This window comes from Oryx dammah, unplaced genomic scaffold (assembly GCF_014754425.2).
Source record: "Oryx dammah isolate SB20612 unplaced genomic scaffold, SCBI_Odam_1.1 HiC_scaffold_6, whole genome shotgun sequence".
Classification (NCBI taxonomy): Eukaryota; Metazoa; Chordata; class Mammalia; order Artiodactyla; family Bovidae; genus Oryx; species Oryx dammah.
The window spans coordinates 25,013,246-25,039,348 of NW_024070190.1; the positions used below are offsets into that span (position 1 = coordinate 25,013,246).

Genomic DNA, 26,103 nt, shown 5'->3' on the forward strand with positions numbered 1-26,103 from the left:
GCTGGGGGAGCCCCTGTGGAGCTGGGGGAGCCCCTGTGGAGCTGGGGCCCTGGAATCACACCGCCTTCACCCACAACTACCTATTGACCTAGGGCATCCCCTCCCCTCTCTGAGCCTCAGTCACCCTACCTGTAAAATGGGGATGGCAGATCATAGCTTAGTGGTGGGGATTTTTGTTTCCTTTAGGGTTCCATGATTGCTATTACAATGTGGTTTATGAAAGACCAGATTTAAAAATGGATGGAGGAAAGAGAAACGCATCAGAGTATTCTCCCTCCATGGGAGCAAAGGGACAGGGAGAGGTGAAGGGGAGAAAGAGGGCAGTTGTGCAAGCCCTCTGTCACAGGGCCGTGGTGAAGATTAAACAAGAGGAGGCTTACACGGCCCCTGGCAGAGCGCCTGGCACGTGGGGCTGCCCTTGGCCCTGACTCTGTCTTCCAAAGGCTCCTCTGGAGGCGCAGCTGCACTCAGCACCTCCTGCCCTGGCTACACATACACTCACACACACACACACACACACACACACACACACACACACACACACACACACGGCTCTTTCTGCAGACAGAGCTCATTGCATATGAAGATAGGAGGATGTCCATGGCTAGAAGCAGACCCTCTGAGCAGGCAGCAGTAGGCCCTCTGACTCCTGTGTCCTCTCTAAAACCTGCCCCCTCCAAGGCCATGGGCAGCATCTGGTCTCCGCGTGGAAAGCCATGCAAATCAGTTAATCCCCTGCCCAGCAGCCTCCCTCTGCTAACCAAGTTATTCCGTTTATTTACGTGATGTCACACCCAATTAACAGGGTCAGCAACCACCGCATGGTGCTCTCAGAGTTGCCCACCCACAGCATCCCATCTTTGACATCCCTTTTTGGGGCTTTAGGCTTGCAAGGGGTCTCCAAGACCAGTCTCATGGGTCCAGTTTAGCTTTGGCCCCAAGCAACCAGCCTTCCATATCTGGCCAGCCCACCTGTGAGCTTCTCCACTCTCGCCCCAGCCAGCTCATGCGGTCTTTGGTTTGGGCTATGGGAGGTGACTCATGGGTGCAACTCATTGGTACAAAAGACCTCAGGCATCCCATTTGGTAGCTACTGCTCAGTGGCTGTGTGGCCTTGGCCAAACCTCCACCCACTCTGTGCTTCTGTTGTCCATTTAGAGACTCTGAGGTGGCTAAGGGATGCAGTGAAATGAAGAGGACCCCATCTCAGCCACTGAGTCTCACAGCCCTGGATGTATTCTTGAGATTCAGATCTCTCTTCTGCAAAATGGGGTGGGGACAGTGTGCAGGGCTGCTGCAAGGTGTAGAAACAACATCCGTAATGGCATTCCCATTACAGAGCAGGTGTCAGGCAAGACTGCTATTGCTTGGTACACTAGGACCTCTCTATGGCTTCTTGTTTCTCCTCCAAGCTCCCCCAGAAAAGAATTAGTGCCCTCTTCATCTCCAGAACCCCCCAAACTGGCATGAGGCCAGGCCCATGCAGAAATGGTTTGTGAGCAGTTAGCTGTCCAAGGCATGCTATGTGTCCAGAGCAGGCCAGCAATCTGGTAGCTTCAGACTAGGTCCCCAGTGGTACCTGGAGGAGCCAGGACCGGGTTGGGTGAGCTTGGCCACCCTTTGATGATCTGGGGATGGGAGTACAGATGTGAACCACAGACAGAGTCCTCCCTGGCTGCGGCTGTTACTGGATACGAATACCCCACCCCCCGCCCACCAGGAAGCCAGGTCATCTCTGTAATCCCTCAGAAGACCTTCCTGGGCTATATATACTGGCCACTGAGTCCGCTGGAGCAGGAGCTGGGGACACCAGTGCCCGGATGAAGTGATGAATGCGTCTTATCAATTTATCTGTGACTCAAATGACCCATCCATCCATCTACCCATCCATCCATCCCAAAATGAATCAGTTCATCCATGCATCCATCCACGTGTCCATCTACCCATCATCCATTCTCTACTTTATCCATCACTCGTCCATCCATTCATCTACCTACTTATCTTTCATTCCATCCAGAGTTTATCCAACCACCCACTTATCCATTCGTTCATCATTTCTTTATCCATCCATCATTTATGTCCACCCACCATCCACTCACCTAACTGCCTATCCCTGTGTCCACCCATCTATCCATGCATCCATTCCCTTAGCTACTGATCTGTGAGTACCCACCCCAACCCCATTCTTCCCCAACCTATTTAGGCCCCACCCTGGCCTGGACTCTGCTGCCGTACGATGACTACAGCTCATCCTCTGCCCCTGAGGGACTCAGGCTGGAGGGAGACCTGATGCACATCCTGCGGGGCTCATAGCTTAAGGGAGAAAGAGCAGGATGGGAGCGGTAACTGGGTGCCCAGGGAGCACCAGGGCTCAGGAAGGGGGAGTGCAGAGACTCAAAAGAGCACCTGAGGTTCAGGGAGGCTGTTGTGCAGGAATTAGTTGATTGGCATGGCTTTGCACGTGGAGCCCAGATGTGCCTGTGGGGACAATTTAGGGCATGTCCTAGAGAGGGCACCCATTCTCCCAGCACCTGAAGCTGAGAAAGCAGAAAGGCAGCTGAGCCAGAGGTCTGGAGAGAAGATGGACAGACGGCTGGGTGCTCAGGGGCTGGCAAGTGCCAGCAGTGGCGAGAACCAGGGCGGGTGGACAGGGAGGGCTGCGCTGTAAGTCAGGCAGGGTGGAGAGTCAGAGGCTCTGAGGCCCCGATGGGAGCCACAGCTCCACCAGCCAGAGGGAGGCACAGCCAAAGCATGCATCATCCTCAGAACATGCAGACCTTTCTCTTCTAATCAGTCTATGGGATGTCTGAGAATCAACAGTCTTCAGTCACCACGGCTGCCCTCTGGGGCAGCTGAGGAGCAGACAGACATCAGCGCTGAGCTGTGTCTGACTGGAGATGCGGGAGCAGCGTGGAGGACACAGGGAGCTCTGGACGGCCCAGGGGTATCTGGACAGCCTGCTCACCCTCATAGATGAGCCACAGTCTGGCCCAAGCACAGAGCTATATAGTGTGTTTGTGTGTGTGTGCGCACGTGCAGACATGTGTGTGTGGGGCAGGTCAGGCGAGGACAGTGGAGGCAATCCCTGGCTTTTAAGCAGCTCCAGGACCCAATGGCTGGGCTTGCATCACGATGCCCATTTACAGACAATGGGAGATGAAGTGGCAACTTAATCAAGGTCAGGAAACCAGCGAGTGGTGGAAGGGACACTCAGGCTTACTGACTGGTGAATCTGAGCCCGTGTGCCAGGCTTGGAGAGGCTGCTCCTGGGTGGGCTCTGGCACCTGCTGGACCCCTGGGTGGCCCAGGGGGTAAAGGGCTCCCTGATTCTTGCAGAGAATCGGATGCAGGGAGAAAAGTCAAGTTGTGAGTAGGTTGTAGGGGGAGCTGTTTGCCCAGCAGCACATAGAGGGCTCGGGCACAGGGGCTTGACTGTATTACTGGGGGTGGAGCCACTGACAGCTGATCCCTCCTGGGCGGAAGAAACTGGGTCAAAGGCAGAGCTGGGAGAGAGCCCCATGGAGCCTAGAGGAGGAGGAGAAGGAGGAGGAGGGATGGGCAGGGGAGGAGGAGCCCATCGTCTGGTTTCTATTCTGTGACCGTGAACAGAGGCGTAATTGGCGTTTGGGAGAGCTGTTCGGCTGAGTTCAATCTGTAACAAGTCGTCTTCAATTTCCTCTCCGCAGACCCAGGGCCCAGGCTTCCGAGATTGCTCTGCTTGATGCTAATGAGAGGACACATATCCCTCATTCCCGCCGACTAGCCTCAGTTCCACTGGGCCCTGGGGAGCGAGAAGGGCAGGCAGGGTGGGGGTGGGGCTGTGAGCTCTGCCCCTGCCTCCCCTGGGGGGTCCTGAGGCTGGAGGCCTACACTGGCCCCCTAAACTGCCAGCTAAGCCCACCTAAACCAGGGGCCTCTGCCCAGCACTCGCCTCCCCTAAGACATCCCCTGTCACTGAGACACCAACGAAACGCCCCCCAGCCCAATTAGCAGATCACGTGCCACCAGGCCAGGCTGCACGCTCCACTCATAATGTCCTCAGAGCATCCTATGAGGATGGCCTTACTGGACCCACTTGACAGGGAAAACTGAGGCTCAAAGAAACAGAGGGCCAGGCCTGATCTCAGCGATCACACTGTGGGTACACGGAGGAGTGAGAATTTGGCCTCGGGTCTGTTTGATGTCAAAGCCTCCACTCCTTCGCTCTATCTCCTCTTTTCTGGAGTAAAATATCACTGAGTCCGTGCACGGACATGCTGCCTTTGGCTTCAGGGAGGCTGAGCCCAGAGGGAGGGCGCATCACTCCTGACCACCACTGGGGGGCGCCCGCCTGCCCAGGCTCAACCAGGCTTCTTAAAGTGGGGACTTCTGAGCCCACTGTGAAGGTTCCTATGTCAGACAGCGTGTGTGCGTGCTAAGTCGCTTCAGTCGTGTCCGACTCTGTGGGACCCCCTGGATTGTATCCCACCACGCTCCTCTGTCCATGGGATTCTCCAGGCAAGAATACCGGAGTGGGCTGCCATGCCCTCTTCCAGGGGATCTTCCCGAACCAGGGATCAAAACCGTCTCTTTTGCCTCCTGCATCGGGAGGTGGGTTCTCACCACCAGTGTCACCTGGGAAGCCCTGGCAGGCACATCACCTCTAATGCTTGGTGTGAGCATAGGCAGCGGGGGTCGGGGGGAGACTTGCACCCTCGGGGACAAGGCCCTCCCTGCACCAGCGGGGCTGTACTCCGTGACTTCAGGTGACAACTCTTCCCCATTCTGTGCCTCGGTTTCTTTTTCTGTAAGATGACTGATTTTCCAAGACCTTTCCTTTTTTATTTCTTTACAAAGAACCACTAGAGCAGAGAGGTGGGGGGCTTGGGTCTGGGAGGGACATTAGGCATTTCAATGCATCCTCAAAACAACCCAGAGAGCACAGCAGAGCCCAGAGAGGGCATGACACTGCTTCAAAGTCACACAGCTGGGAAGGGCAGGGAAGGGATGAGGCGGAGCTGGCATTTGAACCCAGCGGAGTGATTCGAATGTGAGACTGGTCCACGCCAGTTCTCACGAGGTGGGTGGTCGGGGAGCCTCAAGCAGTCGGCCCTTGCTGACCATCACCTCCACCCAGCATCCCAGGCGCTTACCACACAGTGCACACCAGCGCCCCCTCTGCTCTGCCCGCCTCGGTGCCCTGCCCTTGCCGGCGGCGGGAGCCCGGCTGCACACCCACCTGCTTGATGCACTGCAGCCGGTCGTTGGTCTGTTGGATGTGCCTGTCCATAGAATTCATTCTGGCCGTTTCGCTGGGCTCTACCCGAGAGCCATGAACGGTGTCCAGCCTGTGAAGACAGAGGACAGTGGGTGTCACCGGGGCTGTGCCAGGGCCGGGAGGAGGAGCTATGCCTGTGGCTGTGCAGCCCTTCTCCAGGCTCGGTCTGGGCTCAGGGCAGGAGGTGTTCCTGGGTGCCCCTCGTGGGTGGCTCGTGTGAGCACTGGGCAGGCATGGCCACCACGCATGTCTACATACACGCGTGTGTGTTGGGTGGCGGCGGCAATGGCAGCCCCATTTTCAGGTTCTTGCTGCAGGACTTAGGCCGCCTGCCGTGGCTGTGTGTGCACGTGTGTGCAGAGATCTCCCCATGTGACAGCCTGACTGCGGCATGTGTCGTTTAAGGCAGCAATCCTGCCGTGGGTGCCTTCCCCGCATCTCCCATGCCTTGGAGTCTACAAGCCACAATTTCATGTTTCCCCTTTGCTCTCCCAGGAAAGAAAGAGGGTAGATAGCCATCAGCACCACTTCGCTTTTCCAAACAAGAAGACTGAGGTTCAGAGAGAGGAAGGGAGTTCCCCGGGGTGGCACAAGGAGCCCGAATCGAGCCCCGGGACTCTGACTGCCAGTTCCTGGCCGAGTGGATGGGGCACAGGGCTGTCCCACTCAGCAGGCTCACTCTTCCTGAATGATGCTGGGGCTGGGGCAGGCGAGCATGTGTGTGACGAGGTCCCCTCAGTTCCGCAAAGCCTGTGGAGCCCCCAGGCTTCTCCAGGGAGGCCACGAGCGCGAAGGCAGAGATGGAGGAGAGGCAGACAGATGGAGAGAGGTTCAACTCTGGCCCTCCCCCTGCTCAGGAGTCCGGGTTCCCAGGCCTAAGCAGAAATCTGCTCCTCACTGGCTGTTTGTCCTCCCATAACCCCGGGGCATTTCTGGCTGCAGACACATGGGTCAGACACAGGGGACTCAGCAGAGGTTCCCCCACCCCTGGCCTTCTCTGCTATCACAAAACCTGCCCCCCAAAGGCCTCTCCTCTCTGGCCATGTCACCAAACGTCCCATCCACCAAGCACTTGCTGTGTACTGGGCCCTTGCATTCTCTCCTCAACTGCTCATACCCGCTCTGTAAGATTAGAATTGTCTGCATTTTACAGATGAGGAAACTGAGGTCTGAGATCTCCTGTGGCAAGTGGCGGTTTGGACTGTGTGTCTCTCTGTCTGCTCCCATGTCCTGTCTGTCTGCCCCCACCCTGGCTCAGGAAGCCGATGGTCTGCCTGACCACAGCCTTGGGAAGAAGGCCCTGTTCCTCTTCCAAGGAGCTCTTCACTGCACAGCTCTTCTCAAGCACTTCTGATTGTTCCGTTTGTGCTTGAAAAGGCGACTCATTGGTGTGGTTCAAAAATCACAGGTGTCCAGGGTCATGCTGGCCTTGTCCCCTGCCCCCAGGGACCCTTCTGGAGAGAACCAGTATCATCTGTCTCCTTCTGAAGGACTCAGAGAAGCAAATATCTATGTGTACTATCCTCTGCCACCCCTTAAAAAACAAAATGATAGCATTCTGCACACACTCTCCGGACCTTGCTATTTTCCTCTTAACGATATCTCAAAGTGTCTTGCACATCAAGACATAAAGAGCCTTTGCATTTTTTAATGGCTGCACAGCATCCCAGGCACTGATGAGTCATTTATCCAACTGCCATCTGAACGTCCACCCCGGCCAGGTGCTGTGCTAAGGCCTGAGGCCCTAGACAAGGCCCTCCTGCTCCAGGGGCTCACACTCTAGCCCGAGATGAGGCCTGCGCTATCCCCAGATTCCTTCACTGCAAACAGTGCCAGAGGATCGCCTTTTACATCGGCCACATCATCATGTGTGAGTTAATCTAGAGAACACAGGCCTGGAAGCGGAGTTTCTGGGTCATTTGGGCATCTGTACTTTGATCAGTGCTTGCTGGGTTCATCTTATCTGGTAGCTTTCCAGCAAAAATGTAAAAATGGGGGTAGCATCCCCACATTGATCTTCGCTACCCTCACTCTGCCAGGGTCCTTCCTATCACACATTTACACACCCAGATATACAACTTCTCTATCACTTATCCATCTAGATGCTTGTCTACCCATCCGTCCATCCATCCATCCATCCATCCATCCATCCATCCATCCACTCCATCCATCTTTATTCTCCACTTGTCCATCCTTGCATGCTTCCAACTCACCCAGTAAATACTTGTCAACATCTTATACTGTGCTAACTCTATGGAACATGGTGAGATGAAAATGGAATCATTTTCTTGAGCTCATGGAACTCTTGGTCCAAGCCTGTATCTACTCCACGTCACCTTTTATATGACTATTTGTTGAACTCTTCTTATGTCAAGGACATGCTGGTCTGGGCACTAGACAAAGACACAGTTACTATATCCTCATTTTACAGATGAGGAAACTGAGGCTCGAAGGTGGTCTCTCAAGCACCACATGGTACACAAAGAGCTGGGCCTTTCCAGCCCCCACCCAGAGCATGAGCGAACACTGGTTGCCAGGGTCCCAATTACAGACTGCTGTTTCCACAGCTAGTGGGGCAGGGGCGCTGAGCCAAAGGGCCCCATTACAAAGGAGGAGTCTGAAGGGAAGTCAAAGGAAACCCCAGGCCTGTGCAGACCTCAATCCCCTGCCCACAGGCAGCAGCCAACCAGGACAAAAGGCCTGCGCCGGCCCATGTGGCCAGCAGGGGGTGCTGTTGATGAAGATAACTGCCCAGGGGGTTAGGAATCGGAACTGTGGACATTGGGTGAGGGATCTCAGACGGTAAAGCTAAAGCGTCTGCCTACAATGCGGGAGACCCGGGGTTCAATCCCTGGGTCGGGAAGATATCTTGGAGAAGGAAATGGCACCCCACTCCAGTATTCTTGCCTGGAAAATCCCATGCACAGAAGATCCTGGTGGGCTGCACTTCATGGGGTCACAGAGTCGGACACGACTGAGTGACCTCACTTTCACTTTAGGTGGTCTCGCAACAGTCTCTAGGTAGGAACTTTTCCCAGGATGGGCACAGCATTTTGTTTATAGGGTCAGAGACCTAGCGGGGTCTTGATAAGTGCCTGTAGAATGACTGGGGCCTGGGCGTGGGGTGGGGGCTCAGCCCACCCAGGGAAGCCCCAAGCAGGCACCAAACCTGCCAAGACAGCCACCTGGGGGTCCAGAGGTTGTCCTTCCCTGTTGAGTCACAAGCAGGGGGCCACAGGCTTCCCCTGAGGAAAGCAAACAATAAAGGGGAGACAGCCTGTCCAAGCTTGGGTCTGTCTCTGCACTGACTCATGCCCTGTCCTATCTGGAGGCCTATCTGATCTGAGACAGCGCCTGGACTCAAAGGTGCCTTGAGTTCTTCCACCACCTCGAGTTCAGCTGGTTTTATTCTTGGGGCGCCTGAAGCCCACAGGTGGAGTGTCTAAAGCCACACAGCACCTCTGAGCTAGAGCTAGATCCCAGGGGGCTTTACTCCCAGGCCAGGGCTCCGTGTTGTAGGAACCAAGACATGAACAGCTGGGCCTGGGACACCTGTGAGACCCAGAGGGTTGACAGGAGAGACATCACACGTCACAGGGACAACTGCAAGTCGTGTATGTCTCAATCTATGAAAGAACAAAATGTCTAGTTGATTAAGGAGACACTCACAGGTGAGGTGACACTTGTAGACTGCCAAGATCAGTGGAAAGTTGGGGCTGTTAACACCCAGAATGGATAGGCTGGTGCTGCCGGCCCATGAAGGAAGAGGGTCAAGGCCTAGAAGGCTAGAGATCACAGACATGAGGAGAAGAGGGGGTGCTGAAGGAGGCATGGGAACGGAGGCTCCCTGAGGGGCAGTGTGAGACTTCCTGTTAGTTCTGCACCTGCTGTGTTCAGGCACTAGGCCAGGCCCTGTGCACTGCTAATTCACTTAATCCTAAGACGTTCAGAGAGATGAAGTGACTTTCCCAGGGTCAGACAGCCGGGACGGTGTTGGGCTGATTCAAACCCTCCACTTTTTTAACCAGAGGCATGTTCTTTCCAATCCTCCAAGACTGGAGGTCGGAGCCTCCTGGAAGTCCCCACCCAAGACTGTGCCTGAGCCCAGAAAGATGTGCCCCTGGAACCTGTCCACACCCATCCACTTGCTTTCAAGGCCATCCCAGTGCCGCTGGGCTCCCTGCATGCTGGCCGGTGCGGGAACGTGGGAGCGCTCAGCGGCCAGCAGAGGTCGCCCTCCACCACAGGAGCGCTGCGGGGCTTGGCTGCTGTCTCCCTCCTTCCAGCTTGGACACCTCTAAGCCTTTACAAATCCTCAGTGGCGGCTGTAACTTCAGCGCCCACTGCGGCCAGGCTCCCTCCCAGCTGGAGATCACTGGTGGTCAGGCCCTGGGTGTACCCATGCCTCGGCCCTTCCTGCCATCTGTTTGTTTGCCTCCGAATGGAGAGTGGGCTCAGGCTGTCCACCCCTGTGGTGCCGGGCCCTCTGTCCTGGTCTGAGCAGCCCCCAGCCTGCAGGGGATGCAAGGCTAGTCAGTGTAGGGGCCTGGAGGCAGCCCAGCTCTGCCACCCTCCTTGGTTTTCCCGTCTGTAAAACGAAGCCTAGCCGACTGCTGGCAGCTCTTCAAACTCAACGTCTTAGGATTTTGGTGTCAGGAGCTCCAGCTGTTTGGAAAACGCCATCTCAACAAGTGTAAGATGGCTTGACTCTAGAATCGCAAAGCCTGTCTCAAGGCAGGCCTGCGGGGAGCCTGCTGGCCCAGGAAACTCCGGGGGTGGAGTGATCACTGCTCCAGGGTCACCTCAGACCTCAGATGCGTCCCCTTTCTCTGTGACATGCTTTTCCTTGAAGCTAATGCTCGACTTGACTTAAATGTGTGTAGGTAGGTTTTCCAGTGGTGACATCTGGGTTAGCTTCCCAAGTCACAGGGGAGTGTTTGAAAGGGCCAAGCTTTCATTTCGCACGACTCACCACTAGAAGGGGAGTTCGGGTGAGTCCGGCCTCAGGGGAGCTCAGCACAGAAGATGCGCTCAAGGGAAGCTTGCTGCCCTCAGGCAAGTAGGGTAGCTCGGAGAGTAGACTGTGGAGAGTGGAAAGGGCGCCTGGGGACCACATGTCCCGGCGGGATGGCAGGTAGGGGCGGAGAGAGGGGATGGACACAGGGGAAGAAGGTTGAGTGGGACTGGAACCCACCTTGCTGGGCCTAAAAGAAGAGGCCTGGGTCACCTCCTGGCTCCCTGGCAGATTCTCACCTGGTCTAAGATGTTGGAGGAGGCACATGGCCCTCATAGGCTCCTCCTTAGAAATAGGGAGTTGCTCTAACCTGCTCCATGGAAAGTGGGGCCCTGGAACCTTGGAGGCAGCTCCCCAGGGCTGGTATCAGGGGTACTAACATCAGGCTGTTTTATTTTCCCCCTTTGAGGTCAACAAGTTAACTGGTACACTTAACAAACGCGAACTCAGCCGAGAGGCTTCTGCATCTGTGTGTGCACAAACACATGCTTCTGTATCCCCTTTGCACACTTATGTATAGGTACATGCACACACTTGAGTGCTGACCCAGACGCATGGAGCACACACATCTCCTGACAGCTTGCACAGGCAAGTGGCGGCTCCCCAGGGGAGCCGTGTGAGCAGTGGTGTGCAGAAACGATTCAATTGCCATGCACATCTGCAGCTCGGGTCCCCTGGGACGAGCGGGGCCGGCAGCAGGGGAGGGGGGCTGTACCTACAGTCTGCAGAGCAGAGGCTGCATTCCAAGACATCATCATGGCCAAGGAGCTTGGGATGCGCCTGCTGCTCAGCATGGTGGGAGACCTGGGGTTCCAGGGGATGCATCCTGGTCGGCCGGTTTACCAGCTCTCAGACTCCAAGAGAGGTGGATGTTGTGGGCCCTGGTTTCAGCAGTGACCTCTGTGTGACAGTGTCAGCCCCTGTCTGGCCCCCACCTCCCACTACTCCCTGCTGATCCCATATCCTCCACGTGGGGCTGCTGCCCGCCTCTGGGACCGTGTTCTGAAGATCACACCTCTAGGTCTTTACCTCTGTGCCTCAGCCCACAACGCCTGGCCCCCTCCATCCACCAAGGCCTGGTTCGGGGGTCACCCTCTTGGCTGGTTTCCCCCAGCAGAGCCACTCACTTCTATGTCCTCAGCGCCCCATCATGAACCCCTGATTTGGTGGTACTAGATGAGGAGATGTCTTTGCATCTGGCTCCTCATCAATTGAGATGTCTTCCAGTTATGGATTCCCAGAGTCTAGCCTAGTCTAGGGCCTGGTACTCAGTGGGTGCCCAGCAATGCTCATTAGGTGGATGGATGGGTGGGTTTTCAGCAAGGAGTCAGTCCTAATTGGAGGACCTTATCAGGGAGACTTTGATAAGCCAGGCTGGGGCTCCCAGAGAGTGATACATGTACCGCTAGTGGAACAAGGATGACTTTAGATGGTCCATGGACAAAGATTCTACATTTTCATAGTGAAGTACTTGGACTAGAACAGCGATCACTGGCGAGTCTGTGGATATTATTATTTGGGATGGGGTTAAATACGGGAGGGATGGCAAACCTGGAAGGATTAAAGAACCATTTTAAACATAATATAAATGGTATGAAAGAGACGGAGGTTAAGAAAGCACTGATATAGTTGGATGCCTTCCTCATCTTTGAGTAAAGGCGCTCAGAGAGGTGTAGCAGGTCTCCAGGCACACTGCTTGGAGGCAGAGGAAGAAGGCGATGGTGAAGCAATCTAGTCGGGGTCACTTTGTGCCCTGGCCCAGGGAAGTCAGGGAGGAGGGCAGAGGGGCAGGCACGAGTGGGAAGAGGGAAGAGGCAGCTCCAGGCAGCTGCCCCGGACCAGCTGCTTCCCATTCGTGGCCAGGCCGCTGGAGCCGACCCTGGGGCCAGCTTGTGGCCTTGCTCTTGGTGGGGTCCCTGGATAGGAGTGGGCCCTGAGAGCCAGACCTTCTTGGCAGGGAGGCTGTGGGAGGGCCCTTTATCTTCCCAAGCCCTCATCTCTCAAACAGGAAGATGCATCCCCTCCCTTCCCACTGAGCGGAGGAGCTGAGTAAGTGAAGTCACGCAGGGCACATTGTTCTGAAAAGGGAAATCCTGATTTGGACAACAGTCTCTTCCAAACGCAGGACCCCTCCTTAATTTGGGGAGTGCCCCTTATGCAAGGACTGGACAAAGCTGCATACCTCCTGGCCACAGAGTTCAGACGCTCTGACTTGGCATGGTTGCTGGAAGGGTGGACCACTTCTCTTGATGACCCAGTCTCCCAGCACCCGCCTTCCCCTACAGGAACCCCTGTGTCAATGGTGGTTAGTGGGACAACACCATGTACACCCTGGGTGTTTCAGAGGGGCCCCTCCGGAGGGCAGGTAGGTACACCTGACAACCTGTTCCGGGACACAAGAGCTGATCCAGAGGAGAGGAGGGCTGACTTGGGAGGACACGTGTCAGTGTTGCTCTGACAAAGGTGCCAGCCCACCCACTGTCCCAACCCGCACGGTCCTGGGAGTCCCAGCTGCACCCAGGTGTGCTCATCTCCCCGGGGGCCCATGACGCCTTAGCCGGCCCAGGTCGTACTCTCGGGGTCAAAACCTCCCACCACCCTCTGGCCACACTCCAGGTCCACGACCTCGCAGTGAACTTTCACTGACAGCTTCTCTGCAAAACGTGAAAGAGGGCCAGCATTCGTCCTGGGTCAGGTTGCTGGGTTTCCTCTCCTCCCCAAGGCTATGCCACCTCTGCTTTTTGTTTCCTCCAAATGGAAAGAGAGACAGAGCAAGGGCTACAGCCCTTGGGGTGGCAAGAGAATGACACCGCTGAACAACGAATGGACTTATCCGTGCCAGACACTAGGTTCCTTACGCATATCAGCTCACTCTAAGCCCCAGAATTCCACTGTGATGTTCCAGTTATCATTACCATACTATAGATGAAGAAACGGAGGCTCAGAGTGGTAGAATGACTTGCCCAAGGTCACACTACCAAGAAGTGGCAGTGCCAGGACTTGAATCCCAGGCTGGTCACACAGCCCATGAGGTTTCACTGCACCATGCTGTCCGTGGGAATGCGGCAGGCTTCCTCAACATCTCTGCCTGTGACAAAGGTGACTGTCACTGCAGAGCCAGGGAATCATGGTCCTGCCTGATGCCGTCTGCGCCGCAAGCCTTCCCTAGGACAGCAGTGCTCAAGCAGCAGCCCTGACCTGGCTTTGTTTTAAGGCTCTTGCCTGCGATTCCCAAGGCTCAGATGCCATGAAGCAGGGAAGAGGGAAGGCAGAAACAATTCCCTGGGGGAACTCAGAAGACATAGTGTGGGATGAAGTTGGAGGTGGAGCCAGGGTCCCCTGACTACCAGCTGGTGTCCTATAGAAGGCTGTAAATACCCTGAAGATGCCTACAGCTCCAGTTCTAGGGACAAAACGGTGTTCTCCACCATCTCTTCCTTACCCTAGCTCCTCGAGCCTCCAAATCCACCCACCTGGCATTCTCCAGGAGCTCCAGACAGGGGTGGGGCAATGGCGGGTCCAAGGGAGAGTCAGTATAACTAGATGAGCCCTTAAGAAGTACATAGCACGCAGAAGGTGTGTGGCGTAAGGATGCTGCCCCTCCTTCCTGCACCCCTGACAGGCCTGGCTAACCAGTCACTGCATTCTTCCACTGGGTCCACACACGACCCAGCCAATCGTCCACACACCCTTCTGCCCCAGCATTCTTAACCACTTGGTGCCAACACATGAGAAGAAAACCCCTGGCCAGCTCCATTTTTAAAAGGAGGGTGAACAGAGGCTCAGAGTGGGGAAAGCTTAGCCGAGGGGCACCAGCCAGTTGAGACAGGAGCAGGGATCTGCATGTGGATTTCCCAGTCCCCGATTTAGTCCTCTTTACCCTCAACTGGGAGTCAGAGCCAGGCTCTTCTCGAGGTGAGAGCCCACACTCGGACCACACAGACAAACCAGCCACATGTCAAGCAACCTTCCATCAATCACAGCCTCACAGCAGCTGGTGGGCAGTATTAGCCTATTTTGCAGAGGAGAAAAATGAAGGCTCAGCGTGGGTGGGTCGTTACTCCCCTATCATGCAGGACTAATATGGGCTGGTCTACGACCGCAGCTGTTTCTCCCGAGCCTGGGCTCTTATTTTTACTAACTGGGTATGCCATCTCTTTTAGTGAGTTGCTATGAACTGTCAGATTTGTTTAAAAATTTCTCAAGAAAAGGGAGGTGGGGAACAGAGGAATCAAAAAGCGGGCATTTATTTGACTTAAAAGTGGTAAAGGGTAAAAAACCAACCAACCAACCAACACAAAACCAGTCCTCATGGCTTAGATCTAGAATGGATCTGGGGATCTGCTCAGACCCATTGTTCACAGATGAGGAAACTGAGGCCCCGGGCAGGGGTGTGGGTGGAGGTACAGCAGAGCCTTGAGCCTCTGCTACAGGTCAGAAGTGGGGCTGGGGCCACACTCAGCCCTCGGGAGCCCGGGCTGCCCTGGAGGTCTCGGCTCTCCCGGCTCCATCCACAGCCAGGCCCCTCCTGAAGGTGTCTGCCGAGTGCACACCTGTGGCCCCAGACAGCTCAGACAGGGACCTGCCCCAGGGAGCTCTCGGGGGTCTCCAGGTGTGGGTGAGGTAGGACAGGGTGACCGCGGCAAGCCATGCCAACCCTGACGGCGGCAAGGGCTCTGGTCCTAGTGGGAAGCATCTGTGATTTTATTTCTGCAGAAACCCTGTGAAGTCCCCATGGCTCCTTGGGGATTTTTGGCATCCCAGCTGGGCTGATGCTGGCACACTGACCCCGTACGTCCAAGCCTCTTTCTAGAAGGTCTGTGGTTGCAAGGGGGTGAGTCAGCTGGGTCTGGTGTCCATCACCCTGCTTGTCATCAGATCTGCACTCAGGGAATCTCTGGGTGTGAGGGACTCAGGGACTAAGCCACCCCAACTCATGCTGGGAGTGGGAGCCTCATCTCTGGGGCCCTTTGGGGCAAGCTGGGTACCCCACAAGCAACCTGAAAACATGCTTCCTGAGTGTCTACTGAGAGACAAGGATTTACACCAAGCACTCCAAAACCGAGTGCTGACTTGACACTCTGTGCAAAGCACTCTATAGTTTACAAAACCCTGGTGTCATAACCTCATTTGACCCTTGTTATTCGGTCGCTCAGTCCTGTCCAACTCTTTGTGACCCCATGGACTACAGCAAGCGAGCCTTCCCTGTGCATCACCAACTCCTGGAGTTTGCTCAAACTCATGTCCATTGAGTCAGTGATGCCATCCAGACCACCTTATCCTCCGTCATCCCCTTCTCCTCCTGCCTTCAATCTTTCCAGCATTCAGTCTTTTCCAATGAGTCAGCTCTTTGCATCAGGTGGCCAAAGTACTGGAGCTTCAGTTTCAACAACAGTCCTTCCAATGAATATTCAGGGTTGATTTCCTTTAGGATTGACTGGTTTGATCTCCTTGCTTTCCAAGGGACTCTCAAGAGTCTTCTCCAGCACCACAGTTTGGAAGCATCAATTCTCAGGTGCTCAGCCTGCTTTATGATCCAACTCTCACATCCATACATAACCCTTGATATCAGCTCATTTATGTGGGTAATATAGCTTAGTGGATCAGGTCACCAGGCTGCTTGGGTTCAAATCCTGGCTCTTTCCTGTGCTAGCTTCTGTGACCTGGGGCAAAATGCTCTCCTCTGAGTGCCTCAGGCATCTGTAAAATGGATGCAATAACAATGGTGCCAACTTCATAGGCTGCTGAGTTCGTTAAATGAGTCAGCAAATAGGAAGCACGCTGCACAGCCCCAAGCACGTGGGCCCCAGCTCTGCTCAGGAGCAGGTGGGTCTTATCATCTCCATCACAAGCAGGAGGAAAGCAGGGCCAGAGAGAGGAGCCGGTATCCGCTAGGGGGGTGGGGGTAATTAAAAGCCACCACTCTAGACGTTGAAGACCTTCAACTTTTCTCCCTCCATGCACCCTCACACAGGTGCCTCTGGGAACCACCCTGCGTCTCAGAGTCAGGTGCCTTTGAGGACGTGGGTGGCTGAGGCAGGGGCCTGTGCCCACTGGCCAGAGTGCTGGGTGGGGGGATTTGTCCTTGAGGCAAAGGCCAGTCCTGAAAAGCTCAGGAGGACAGAGGGATAGGGTCACTGCTTCGGGACAGATGGACAGAGTGCTGCCGCTCCAGAGCGGCACCGGACATCCGTACAGTGTCCAGGTGGGCAGTGCCACAGGAGGAGGCGGGGGACCAGAGGAGAAACGCTGCCTCTTCTGGGAAAAGGAGGGTAGCGGCCAGGACACTGCAGATCAGGCTGCCTGCAGTGAGGTTCGTGGAAAAGGGTCCTTCCTGACGAAGGATCCTCTGGTAAGACTGGCTGGGGAGAAGCTGCATATTCCAACCACCCTTGGTGAGGAGGAAGCACATTTGCACATAAGGGGCCTTAGAGCATCTGGCTTTTCCCAAAGTGACTGGAGTGCAAAACAACTTTTTCCACTAAACACATTTTAAAATCCCATAGACTAGTTTTCCCTGGAACTGGCTTTGACAAATTCCCTGCGGGGAATCTGAGTGGCTGCGGGGTGAAAAGGCTGGACAGCAGGGAGAAAGAGACTGCAGAAGAGGGTGGGCAGGCTGGGGCAGCGGTGCCTGGCAGGGTAGGGGACCAGAAACGGAAGTGTCTGCGGGAAGAAGAGGCCACAGAGCATCCACACCAAGATCTGGAACCCACTGCCCAGGAGGCCCCAGGCCTTGGATGCTGAATCCAGTATTATGGCCAGCTTCACAAAGCCACCGTCACTTCTGTTGTTCAGTCGCTCAGTCCTGTCTGACTCTTTGCCACTGCATGGACTGCAGCACGCCAGGCTTCCCTGTCCATTACCAACTCCCAGAGTTTGCTCAAACTCATGTCCTTTGAGTCAGCGATGCCATCCGACCATCTCATCCTCTGTCATCCCCTTCTCCTCTTGTCCTCAATCTTTCCCAGCATCAGGGTCTTTTCTGATGAGTTGGCTCTTCATACCAGGTGGCCAAAATATTGGAGTTTCAGCATCAGTCCTTCCAATGAATATTCAGGGTTGATTTCCTTTAGGATTGACTGGTTTGATCTCCTTGCTGTCCAAGGGACTCTCAAGAGTCTTCTCCAGTACCACATTTTGAAAGCATCAATTCTTTGGCACTCAGCCTTCTTTATGGTCCAACTCTCATGTTCGTACATGATTACTGGAAAAACCATAGCTTTGACACTACGAACCTTTGTTGGCAAAGTGATATCTCTGATTTTTAATAGCTTAGATGTACCGAACCGGCCAGTACCTGCCTATGGGCCTGGCAACTCTCTACCCCCAGCAATACTGGCCTAGGTCAGGAGGAGAGAGGCCCAGGTTCACTTTCTAGAAGGGCAAAGGCCAGAGGTGGAAGGTCAACTGAGCTGCCTGAGGCAGAGGCTGGGTTGTCTGGGAAGGCTGCCACTTTCTCTGCCCCCTCTAAGCCAAGAAATCTAAAGAGATGGCACAGGCCAAGGTAGCCCCGGCCGCCAAAGTCCCCTGCCCCAGGCTGCCGGCCTGTGTGGCCCTTCAACAGCCACTCAGAAATCTCTGTGACTGTGATTAAGAAGAGGAGCAATATCATTTAGTACCTACTGTGTGTTGGGTGACACATTTGCTGTTTCATGTGGCTTGTATTTATGACAAATGATAAAGATATAGTTAGAATGATCAGTGCCATCTATAGATGGGGAGAAATAAGAATGAAAATGATTAAGGAACTTGCCCAATATCTGAAAATGGCACAGCTGGGATTTGAACCTGTCAGACTTGAAAGTCCAGCATCCCTCCCCTAAGCCAAGCCACCTCCACACCATCCAGGGGCTGGGGGCTGAGAAAGCTTCTTTGCAGATGACCCAGCTCCAGGCTGTTCTGGAAGAGGACTTTCAGTTCAGCCACCTACTGGGTACCACTCTTTGCTAGGTCTGCATTGCTGTGCCCAGGCTAGAGTTGGAGAAAATGGATCAGAGTTATCTGTGTTCAGGGGGCTCCTGGTCTTGGGGCGGGGTGGGGGTTCCAATCATGCCAGTTACATGCACGGTATGTGGACGCACAGTTGGCCTCTCTGGGCCTGTTTTCTCAGCCTCTAAAGGATGGGGCTGACTGAGATGTCATATACTTCTCCCTGTACCCCCTAAACCTCTGAGGACAGCAGGGGACACTCAGGATCAATGAGCGCTCCCTCTGCACCAGGCCCTTCCACACACACATTACTCCCCTAACTCTCACACCAACCCAGGGAGGTGGGCATCCTTGCTCAGACTTTACAGATGAGGAAACTGAAGTCCAGAGAGGTTATGCAACTTGCCTAAGGTCACACAGTGGACCAGAAGGGTTGCTGGGATTGGAACCTGGGTTTAACTCATTTCAAAGGCCCACCCAGCCTGGTGTGAGGCTAGGAGAGATGCAGAGAGAGATTCCTCCTAGGCCTGAGCCCACTTCACCAGGTGACTATAGAACTCAGCCCCTCAGTTCTTAGTCTGGGTGAAATTCGGCCTGGGTGAGACCATCCCTAAGGCATTTTCTAGCTTCAGCGCTCTGGCAGGAAGCTGGGGGAAGGAAAACTCAAATAACAGTAAAAAAAAAAAAAAAAAAGTAAGATGAATCCCGGACTTCCAGAAGCCTGGAATCCAGGTGAAGGCAGCCAGGCTGTACTAACCGACCAGATGGCCATGCCCTCCATGGGGGCCAGACTGTGGAAGGCCGAGTTGGTCTGGCGGCAACCCCATAAGCTTTCTGGAGGTGGAGGGGCAGAGCCAGGCTCCCAGGAGGGGCAGTGTGGCTGGGGCCAGGACCAAGACATGGGGGTGGCTGGGTTGGGGCAATGAAGGCCTGACTTATTTTGGAAATAAAACCATCCACGCCCAGTGTCCTTTTGTCCAGGCCTGGCCAGTCAGCTTGGCAGGATGGCATCGGGGTCTTTCTTAAAGGAGAAGGTATTGAAATGAAGAAGGACGCATACAATTCATCTGCTTTTTAATTAACTTGCCCCACTGCCTTAAGTGATTCCCTGCTTACGTTCATTCTTCTGAAAATTCCAAAGTGCTATTTCTGACCTGTGATTTACTATTGCCGTACGTCTCTATAAGCAGTGTTTTAGCTTAAGTGGCAGTTGCATATTAATTACAAAGTTAATTATGTGCTGTGTAATCATGCTGTAATTCATTAGTTTACTCTACACTCTGAGAGCCTCACGCTAATAGCAAGATCTGACAGAGGGGTTTAGGAATCACCAAGAAAGATCTGTTGAAGACCTAGAATGGGGCTGAAAAGGATTTGAGCCCTCTCAGGATGGTTCCTTGGGACACATCTGGCTGACTGGAGGCCAGGGCACTGGGCCCCTCGTGGTTGTCCTCCTGAACACAGTACAGGACCCTCGCTGCCCCGGGCTCTGAGGGATCGAAGCCTGGAGTACATACTGCTTGCAAACCCTTGTCTGCTGAGGATGGTGGAAAACCCAGCTGGGTCTTGTTTTTTTCCCCCACGGAAGTGCAGGGACTGGAACAGAATTTGTTTAAAATTACTTACGGAACAGAGAGTCACTTCTGGGTGAAAAATTAACTGCTCAGATTACCAAGACAAAATGGTCCTAGGAAGACTGACCGTGGGGCAGGCCTGGGAGGAGCTCTAGAGGCTTCAGGTCCAAGACAGCCATTTAGATGGGGAGAGCCCAGCCTGGGAGCGAGCGGGGCATGCTGGGCTTGGGACCAAGGTCTCTTCACAGCCGTTTCCTTCCCTGCCACCTCCCCTGAAGCGTCAGGGATCTTGATAGGAACACTAGCCACCTTTCTCTTTCCTTTCTTTCCTGTTTTGTTTTGTTTCCTCATGAACTGGGCTTCTAAGATGCCTCAGTCCGTAAAGAACCCACCTGCAATGCAAAAGACCCAGGTTTGATCCCTGGGTCAGGAAGATCCCCTGGAGAAGGGCATGGTAACCCACTCCAGGATTCTTGCCTGGAGAATCCCCATGGACAGAGGACCCTGGCAGGCTACAGTTCATGGGGTCACAAAGAGTCAGACACGACTGAATGACTTTCACTTTACTAATGAACTGACCCACAGGGTGGCCTTGGCTGTGAAACCCAATTGCACTCTTCAGCCAATCTCAAAACCCTGCTGAGGCCCAGGCACCTTGTTTCTGAAATGGGGTGAAAGTTCCCTTCATCCTTGCATAGAGATCTGCCCATGTCAGACCACTTGAGCAATGTTCCAGAGGATTCTTTTCTAGAACTACCCTTTCCCAGCCAGTGGAGAATTCCCCATGATGCTCCAATAGCATTTAAAAGTCGATATGAATAAAGACAGGCCTGCTGCAAAAGCCCCCCTCTCTGCAAATCTGTGGGTCAAATTTCAAGCCTTTGCCACATGAGAGGATACAAGGCTGTGACCTACCCTGGACATAGTGATCTGGTGGCTGAGACCCTCTGCTTTCCAAATATAAACCTGCTTGTTTTATTTTTGCTGACAGCTGAACAACAACAAAAAAAAAGATGTGGAAGTCCTTCCCTTTCTGGCTCCAGTCAACAGAGGAGAGAAGGGCTCGGAGCCCCAGCTGGCATGGGAGGAAGATAAATAAGAAAAAACAAAACATGTCCTCATGCTACAGTGGAATGTTTAAAAAAGAGGTGAAAAGCACAAGGTCGGGGCAGATTTCATTTTCTATAATTTTAGCAGGCTCAGGGAGGAGGCAAGATGCTGCCGACTCAACAGTTTTGGGGGAATCAGTTTTGGGAGGGAACTCATTTTTTTTTGGTAGGGGAGGGAGGGGGGGCATCTTAACAGCCAAAGGCGCTGTGGTTTCCTTTCCAGGGAACACACTGGTTTCCCTGGCAACAAGAAGTCCGGCCTCCAAAGTTCTGCCGAGAGACCAAGGCTTGGCCTGGGATGCTCCCGACTATTATCCACGGCCAAGGTCTCACCATCCCACTCTCCCAGGCAGGGCACTGGGTGGGAGAGGTGCAAAAATGTCAGCTCTGCAAAAATGTGGGCACCAGTCCCCATCTCTCCCCCCTGCACTCATGCAAGCAGCTACTCATCCCTGGATCACTGCTTTCCAGGGCTTTATGGCTGAGCAGGTGAAAAAAAAAATGCTAGCAACAGCTTGGAAACAAGCCTGCGTTTGACAGCACCTGGGGACCTTGTGGGAACAGTAAAGTCTCTGGGGCGGGCGGCCAATGGTCCAGCAAGGCTGGGTCTCGTGTCTAGCATGCTTTAGCCTCGTGTGGCTGGCACAGGGGAACAGCATGGGAAGACAGAAGGTCTGAATTTCTGAAGTCACCTCCCTCTATCCAGGCTCGCTCATGTGGCTCCAGAGGCGTCTTGTGGATTTTTAGAGCCCAGTTACCCAGAGAGAAAGACGTCTGGCTGGGGAAGATGCTATTAATGCAGCAGGTGTGGGAGGGGTGGGGTGTGAGTGGGAGGAGGAGAGGAGAGGAGGCAGAAAGGGGCCAGTGATGGAATCTGCAGAGCGCTGATCCCCGGGTGCGCGGGGCTCAGTTTCCACACGCTCTGTCTCTAACTCTCTCTCCAGTTGCCAGGGGAAGCAGGCACAGTTATTCCTGGCTGGAGGGAATGAAGGGGTCAAGTGACCTGCACAAGGCCACCCAGTAAGTGAGTGGCAGAGCCATGAGTCACACCTGTCAGTCACACCTCTCAGGAGAGAGGTGGATGGAATGACAGCGGCAGGGAGGGGAGAGTCGCTCTGGCTAGTGGTTTACTCCCCTGATGGTGAAAGGGAGACAGAGGTTCCTAAAATTCTCCCTTGTGCTCCCCTCCTAGTCTCCGCTGTTATCTAAACATTCCCCAGGAAGATAGGCCCCAGAGCAGAGTTATCTGGAGGCTCTGACCCAGAGGGCCCAGTCCCCACGCTCCACCTCGAGGCAGATGTAGCCCTGGTTGGTGTTTCCCGAGGGCCTGACATTTCATCCTTCACAAGCTTTATCTCCTTTCAGGCCAGAATGGTCCTATGAAGTAGGTAGTAAGGGTCAATTTCATAGATGAGCAATGGGAGCTCAGTAACATGTCCAAGTTAGTTAGCAAGAGGCAGAGCTGGAATTCAAGCCCTGGTCTGATGCCAAAATTTAGGTATATCCTTAACTAATGACGATGATAATGATAGCCAAACTTCCCTGAGCTCTCATTATGTGTCTGTCCTGTTTTAAGCACTCTGTGAAGACTCTTGAGAGTCCCTTGGATACCAAAGAGATCAAACCAGTCAGTCCTAAAGGAAAACAACCCTGAATATTCGTTGGAAGGTCTGATGCTGAAGCTCCAATACTCTGGCCACCTGATGCAAAGAGCCGACTCACTGGAAAAGACCCTGATGCTGGGAAAGATTGAAGGAAGGAGAAGAAGGGGATGACAGAGGATGAGATGGTTGGATGGCATCTTGATTCAATGGACATGAGTTTGAGCAAATTCCGGGAGACGGTGAAGGACAGGGAAGCCTGCTGTGCTGCAGTCCATGGGGTCATAAAGAGTCGGACACGACTTAGGGACTGAACAACAATAAGCATTCTACACATATTTACTTATTTTATTCTTTTCACCATCCTATGAAGTACATGTTACAATTAGCTCCATTTTATAGACCAAGGCACAGAGCTCTGTAAGCAACGTGGCCAGGGGCACACAGTAATCTATAAGGCCAGGCAGACTCCTGAAATTCATGCTAGTGATTCATGCTAATGACTCATAACACGACCTGTTTCTCCAACCACCAGGACATCCTGCCTCCCACCTTTGAGCTCTTGATTCTGGATGGTTCTGGGACTCTGGAAGGCCAGGCAGCCATTGGGAGCTGGGGTTTTTCCAAGAGAGTGCCTCCTCCCACCTCGGGGAAATGGCAGGCAGGACCTGGACTGTGTTTCCGAGTGTGGATGTGAATGTGCACGTGTGCACCTCAGGCTGGGCAGCATCAGGGCGTGCATGCAGCTGATTTATAACCCTCAGAGAAAACAGAATTGCAAAGCTCACTCACAAATCTTCCCTATCGAGGGACTTGTGACAGGCAGACATGCAGTGAATTCCCAAGAACAGGCAGGCCTCCCTGCAGCCTGTGCTCCTGAGATGAGTCCAGGTGACCTGGCCACCTGTGGGTCAGCTCCACAGAGGTCCAGGCCAGTGGTGGCCAGTCAGTGGACAGCCGGCTCAGCCCTGGGAGTGGTCACCGACCTGGGGTGGGGGACCTGTTTCTGTGTATCAGAAATGCTGGCTCCAGAGTGACCCGGCCCCTGCGGAAGCACCCCCAGACACAGGTTACCCATCCTCTACCCTCTGGCAGGTCCCATCCCACAGCCAGCCCTTATACTCTGGTCCTCACTGCGCAGAAGTTTGGGATCAGGACCCTTAGCACCTACAGAACTGAAGACACTAGCGAATGTCTCTTGACTCATACCACGTGCTTTTGTACTGTACTAAGGTTTTCAGGTTTGTCTCATTTGAGCACATGTCACATGCAGAGGCTGGAGAAATCTCTTGAGAGTCCCTTGGACAGCAAAGAGATCAAACCACTCAATCTTAAAGGAAATCAACCCTGAACACTCATTGGAAGGACTGATGCTGAAGCTGAAGCTCCAATACTTGGGCCACTCGAAGCAAAGAGCCAACTCATCAGAAAAGACCCTGATGCTGGGAAAGATTGAAGGCAGGAGGAGAAGGGGATGACAGAGGATGAGATGGTTGGATGGCATCACTGTGACTCAATGGACATGAGTCCAAGCTCCTGGAGATGTGTGATTCATGGAGTCACAAAGAGTTGGCACGGCTTAGCATCTGAACAACAACACACAAGGTTCAAAGAAGTGACGTGACTTGAGGTGGGACCCTAACGGGAGTAGTCTGATTCCAGAGCCTGTTCAGAGAACCACTCCACCGTGTTGACTCAAATCCTCAAACTCCTTTGCAGTCGCCAGGCCCATGTCCCTGGCACACAACTGCTCAATGCGCTTTCCCCAGAGGGGACAATGGAAGGGGGGCTCCAGGGTCCAGGCTTGGGTCTGGCTGGGATCACTCCACTCGTATTAAACCCCATCCCAGTTCCCACAGCTGTAAACTACGAGGTGTTTCCAGCTTCTGCATGCCCAGAACTAGCGCTGCCACACTCTTTGAGGCTGGCTCACAGGGGGCCAGACTTCTAAACCAGGCCCCGGGGGCCACTGTGAGGACAGAACAGAAAAGGGATGCTGCTTTTTTCCCAAACCTGGTTTGGCAACACCCTCCCTAGCAGCGGCTACAGTGGGCAACTGTAGCACACCCCATGGGGTACCCAGCCCTTGGCCCCTTTGCGATCTCCCAGCCAATTCTCTTGATACCCCACCCCCACAGGTGGGAGGATTGGCAAGGGCAGGGCAAAGAGGCTGCCAAGTACGTGGCAGTTAAGGGCCAGGGATAGGCCGAATCTCGGTTCTGCCCTAACCTGCTGTGTGACCCAGGCCAGTGTGTAGCTCTTTCTGAGTTTTGCCTTTTCTAGCTGGGAAATGAGTCAGGCGTGCCTGCGTGATGGTTGGGGGGATTAAATTAAATTGCATGAGCGAGGGCCTGACCCTTCTGAGAGGCGTGTACATCCACGCACACACGTGCACATGCAGAGCTGGGAGGATGTTGGGTTACAGGAATCCCCATCACGGCCCGCAGAGCACTCCAGGCTGTCCTACCCGAGAGGTGTCTCTGGGGACTGGCACCAGGGTGAGAGTCTTTGCTCCTCCTCCTCCAGCTCAGACTCCTTCAGCCCCAAACCTATAATCCCTAGCTGGGAAAATGACAGCCTTGCCCAGCAGCTGCCCTCGGCCACCGGGCGGGGGGAGCCGGGCGGTGGCCGGGAGGCGGGTCCGGGACACACTGCCGCCGAGTCAGGGGAGGTCAGTGGAGGCGGACTGTGGGCTCTGGGGTGGCTGGACAATTGATGAGAGGGGAGAAAGGGGAAGGAGGGCACAGGACTGCAGCGCTGGTCTGAGGCTGGCCCTGGGCAGGACAAGGCCCAGGCATATCAGCAAGGGGTCATGACCCTGGAGCCAGGAGCACAAGGAGGGGGCCTCTGTATAAACGCAAAGGCTGGGGCCCAAGACCCTGAGGCTGGGCCGGCCCCTGGAGGCCGCAAGGCAAGCCTGTCCCACAGGTTGGGAAGCAGCAAATACACTGATTCCTGGGCTCTCCTCCAGGGGAGGCTGGGGGACTCTGCATTCTGGAACGAGCCCCTGGGATCTGGTTGCAGCAGAGTGGCAGGTGGCTGTGTGGGGACCTCTGGATGTCCCCTGTCGTAGCGAGGTGCTGGGGTTTCTCTTGCCTGTGCCTCCTTCCCCGCCACTTGGCAGGAGGCAAAGCCACAGCAGTGCCATGGACACCATGTCTGCTGAGCTCTGCTGCTCACCACCTGTCTGCTTAGAAGCACATGACCCATTTGTGGGCGGGGCTGCAGGACGGTCGGACAGATCAGCAAGGCTGGGGCCAGCCCCTGAGCACCCCTCCTGGGCCCCTCCCCGCTGAGAACAGCTGTCAGGGTGCTGAAACCCTGGCGCTCTCTGCCTCCCCTCCAAACCTGCCTGGACAGGGAACTGTCACCAGCCCTGAGCTGCTGGGCTCTTGTCCAGCATCACGTGGACCCTTGCCCCATCTCAGCGGGGAATGAATGGCCCGGCCTCCTGGGACACCCTGCCCCAGGCCATGCTGCCCAGATTCTCCAATCGCCTTGGACAAGTCACATGTCTCTCTGGCCTGGGTTTCCTCATCTGAAACAGGAAATGGGAGGAGGCTGGACTTGGGGAGGGCATGCAGGCTGTGGGGGGAGGGCATTCCGGGTGGACGGA

At 54.5% G+C, this 26,103-nt stretch overlaps 1 protein-coding gene across 6 annotated transcripts in view; it reads right to left on the reverse strand.

Moving 5' to 3' along the window:
* The window catches only part of ZMIZ1 (zinc finger MIZ-type containing 1), a 243,110-nt gene that overhangs the window by 105,982 nt on the left and 111,025 nt on the right, over window positions 1–26,103 (reverse strand). For all 6 annotated transcript variants that reach the window (XM_040242620.1, XM_040242615.1, XM_040242618.1 and 3 more), the window contains one exon: window positions 5,219–5,327. In XM_040242620.1, coding sequence (XP_040098554.1) covers window positions 5,219–5,278 — 60 coding nt within the window. In that variant the 5' untranslated portion in view covers window positions 5,279–5,327. The remainder of the gene's footprint in view (window positions 1–5,218; window positions 5,328–26,103) is intronic.